The sequence below is a fragment of the Egretta garzetta genome, unplaced genomic scaffold, assembly GCF_000687185.1.
Source record: "Egretta garzetta isolate BGI_Z169 unplaced genomic scaffold, ASM68718v1 scaffold297, whole genome shotgun sequence".
NCBI classification, from domain to species: domain Eukaryota; kingdom Metazoa; phylum Chordata; class Aves; order Pelecaniformes; family Ardeidae; genus Egretta; species Egretta garzetta.
The window spans coordinates 2,205,807-2,209,861 of record NW_009260410.1 but is presented as its reverse complement, the minus strand read 5'-3'; the positions used below and the strand labels follow the sequence as shown (position 1 = coordinate 2,209,861).

General features: G+C 40.4%; 1 protein-coding gene across 1 annotated transcript; it reads left to right on the top strand.

The window, feature by feature from the left end:
• The first annotated feature begins 274 nt into the window (after positions 1-274).
• On the top strand, positions 275-3,846 carry HSPE1 (heat shock protein family E (Hsp10) member 1). The gene is made up of 4 exons (XM_035899116.1): positions 275-322; positions 1,183-1,347; positions 2,511-2,600; positions 3,197-3,846. Exons 1-4 carry the CDS (start codon positions 275-277, stop codon positions 3,245-3,247), a joined length of 354 nt encoding a protein of 117 aa, XP_035755009.1. The 3' UTR covers positions 3,248-3,846.
• The last annotated feature ends 209 nt before the right edge of the window (positions 3,847-4,055 follow it).

Genomic DNA, 4,055 nt, shown 5'->3' with positions numbered 1-4,055 from the left:
ACATCTCTTAAGAAAAAAAAAAAGAGGATCAGAGATGTTACCTTGGCAGAATGAAAATGATCACAACTGGCAGCCTTTCCCTTGGTTGTTTTTCATTGTCGTGGTAGTAACCTTAGCTGGGGGGGACACACCTTTTGTGTACTGTCTTATGTCTGTGCTCTGCCTGTAATTCTGTTTTCTCCCAATTCTAAAGTGTGCGTGTGTGTATATATTGATGAGCGTCAGTAAATGGCGCGCAGGTGCCAGGCCCTTGTTTCTAGCTGTTTCTGTGAGCATGGGCTCTGGGTACCTGTCCAGTGGAGCACTATCTCCATGTGACTTGGCAAGTTGCCATATCTTTCCCTCTAAATTAAAGCAAGCTCCTTCTTCCTGATCTCTGCATGTTGGGATTTGGTGCTTGCATTTACCTAGTACATGGGAGTTAGACTGCTGTTTCTGAAATGCAGCTAAGTAGTTGCAAAAAAACCCAAACAACCCCAAACCAACAAAAACCCAACCCTAATTCTGCTTAAGCAGAGGCAGATGTTGAAGCGGTCGAGGTAGAAGTATGCCTACCTTCCTATTTTTAGGGTCTTAAACCTAAAGTTCCTTGTAAAGTTGTGGTCTGTTTGTAGAGGTCAATACAAGTCACGGTACCCTCGCTTTGGGCTTTGGAGGTTCTATATCATTGTGTGAAATGTTAAGGTTTGAAAGTACCTGGAAAAGACTGCTGTGGGTACCTGGCTAGGCTTTTGTTATAAAACACCCAGTGAATAAAAATGCAACTGTCCCAAGAGGTCCTTAATCATCGTTAAATCTGGTTGTGAACTGAATTAATATATTGCATATAATCAACAATGATGCTCATCAAACTATAGCAACTAAGGGTTTGGTGCTGAAGCCTGCAGAGCTTTTTGGCCGGAGGCGGCAGCCGCTCCATCTGGCGGTGGTTTATTCCCCCAGCTGGAGGACATATTCCTAGGGCTGAACTTTCGGGATTGCCCAGCATCGGCTTGTGTCTTCAGCAGTTTCTGATGCAATCAAAGGTGGCGTGTGTTTGCTGCCATTAAATATAAACGCTCAGCAGTTTTCTTGGAAAACTATTAATTTCTCTCAAAAGAGAAAGAACTTCTTTTAACTCTGAAAAAAATGGCAGTTTCGTTGTAACCTTCCTCTTGTTACAATGTACAATTACTTCCACAGGCAGGAAAAGCATTTAGGAAGTTTCTTCCCCTCTTTGATCGTGTTCTGGTTGAACGATGCGCGGCTGAGACAGTAACCAAAGGAGGCATCATGATTCCAGAAAAAGCTCAAGGGAAAGTGCTACAAGCAACAGTAGTAGCAGTTGGATCGGGAGCCAGAGGAAAGGTAAATATCCTGAAGCATCACGGTTGGGTAGAACTAGTAATGGTGTGGTGGCAGTGGGAATGTGTTTGTGAGAAGGGGATGGCTGCAGCATGCGTGTAGTGATGGCTCACAAAAACGGATGATGGCGATGATTGAAGTTGGAAGCACAGATTCACAGAGGAGGTAGAAATCTCAAGTTCTCCTGACTGTCTCTGGCCTTGAATTCCAGCATTCCTTTCATCGTTTGTAAAATGGAAAATACTTGCCTTTTAAAAATCAGGATTATTTGATACTTATAACCAACTTTAGACAGTAGTGGTGTGGGGTTTGATGCTGGGTTGTTTTGGGGGTTGTTTTGTTGGGGCTTTTTTTGTTAATTTTGCATATTAAATATGCATCTGGGATCATAAAAAAAGACAATCTTCACAAAAATTATGATGGCTACAGGCTTCAGCATCAGAAGGGTTTTTTTCCCTACCAAAGTAGTGTTCAGTTAGTAGCAATAGTGGAAAACAGGTTAAATTTCAACCTGGGCATGTTGACTCGGGCTTTTTCTTTACCATGAGTCCCTCTGTACATACCATGCTGGTTTTTGTCAGTATCTTAAAGCTTTAAATTGTGAAATAGTGCTAATATTTGACTAACTTGCTAATATTTTATTTATATTGCAAAACTATAATTAAACTTTATCAGGTGTTTCTAACAAACTGCTTTGCCAGCAACAGTGACAAGTTGATCAAAGTAACGAAGTACTTTTAACTGGCACTTGGAGAAACTAGCCTTGGCTATAGCACATGGAAATGGACTTTCTCCCTTCATTTTACAAGGGGGTTTCATGGTCTGTCACTTAATTTTTTAGGTATTTTTTTTTTCTTTAAGTGAAGTCCTATTTAGTATGTCAAGCAAAGATCTCACACTTGTATTTATGCTCAAAACTAAATGAAAATTAATTATTTTCAGAAAATTGCTGCACTTCTGCCTAAATATTGCAGGACTCCAATGCGTGAGAACTGACCGGTGTGCTTTTATTCCTAGTAAACCTGTACACTCTCCACTGTACAACAAAAATACAGAGTTGTTGTGATTTCTGGGATGTTTTATATGTGGATGGATTGTTGTAGTTTGGAGGAGTTTCATTACATCTGTCTGTATTGTGGAAAACTAAGGATTTCTTTTTCTTTCAGAATGGTGACATTCAGCCAGTGAGTGTGAAAGTTGGTGAAAAAGTTTTGCTACCAGAATATGGCGGTACTAAGATTGTACTAGAAGATAAGGTAGGTTTCCCAACTTTGTAAATGCAAATTAAGCTGGTTCCCAAAATGTCATACTGCCAGTGATAAATACTGTAGTTACTTCATAGGGTTAGTGGCATTCAAGAGATGCATCTGTTGGTACTCCTGCGGCAGCAGCTGAGTCCAGCCAGCCTCCACTACCTGTAGTACTTGCTGCTTCCACCTCTGCGTAAAAGGAAGCACCCAAGGAAACCTCTGGCCTGACCTTTGCTGGGTGGACGAAGTGGCTCCATTCGCCAAGCATGTGGTAGAGGGAACCCCAAAAAGGCTTTGAAATCACTGGGTGGGGGTATCCTTGTTTTTGACAGGGACAGCTTGCAGAATTCTCTTCTAAGGGTTCTTACACTTCTTACCACTAATAATAGTAACTTGGTAGCTTTCCCAAAGAGTATCTTATGAACAACAAAAAAACCACCTTTTAAAGAAGTCAAGAGGCAGAGCTAATGTTGGTTCTCTCACTTCTAATTTTTTTTTTTTTTTTTTTTTTACTTCATGACTGTGGTAGCCCTGACTTCAGAACAAGACAGTATTTGCAAAACAACTGGTATGACGGGTACTAATGTTCCTTTTCTTTGCAGGACTACTACTTGTTTAGAGACGGTGACATTCTTGGGAAGTACGTGGACTAAACTTGTTGCAGTATTACTCATCCATTCCACTAAAATGCTGAATTTTTTCTTTCATCACGTAAATAATGTCCTTTATTTTATAATAAGCAGGCACTGAGTCTCTGAAATAACTTGTGATCTCACTGTAATGATGGAACACGAATAAAAATATGTACAGTCAAAAATCAGTTGTTCTTGCTTGAGTTCCATTGAACAGTGAAATTCAGATGACCACCAACCAGCCTTAATTATTCCAAACAACATCATTTTATATCCTTATCTCTGTACCGAGATTGTAAAGGTCTTTACAATAAACTTCTAAAACTATTCTGCGTCTGTCTCAGTTTCTGCTATTGCTCAGTGAAACTGAGTCTTAGTTGTGTAATGAATTAATCTCTCTGAAAGAGCAACTCAACTGTAGTAACGTTATTTTCCCTAAACTCATACAAAGCTGGGAGATGGGTTTAAAAGGGTGATCATGCAGATGCAGTGATGAAGGGGACTTTCAGCTAGCTCCCTTGCACACTGAACTTTACGTTAAGATAATATGCTGCTTTTTAAACTCCTGTCTTGGCAATACCAAAGACAGTGGTACGCTGGAAGATTAATGCACACAAACCACCCTGCCACAAACAGCCTGCCCCGCCGCAGGCTAAAGGGAGCTTGGTACTAGTCATGCTTGTGTCAGAACCAAATCATCCAGTTCATAGGTTTTTTTCAATAGAAAACAAATAACTTCCCTCCAGAAGTTAATTGGGCAGAATGCTGCTGATCTTAAAGCAAATTTCTTTACTGATTACTACATTATGTCAGGCTGGATCTCCAGCCT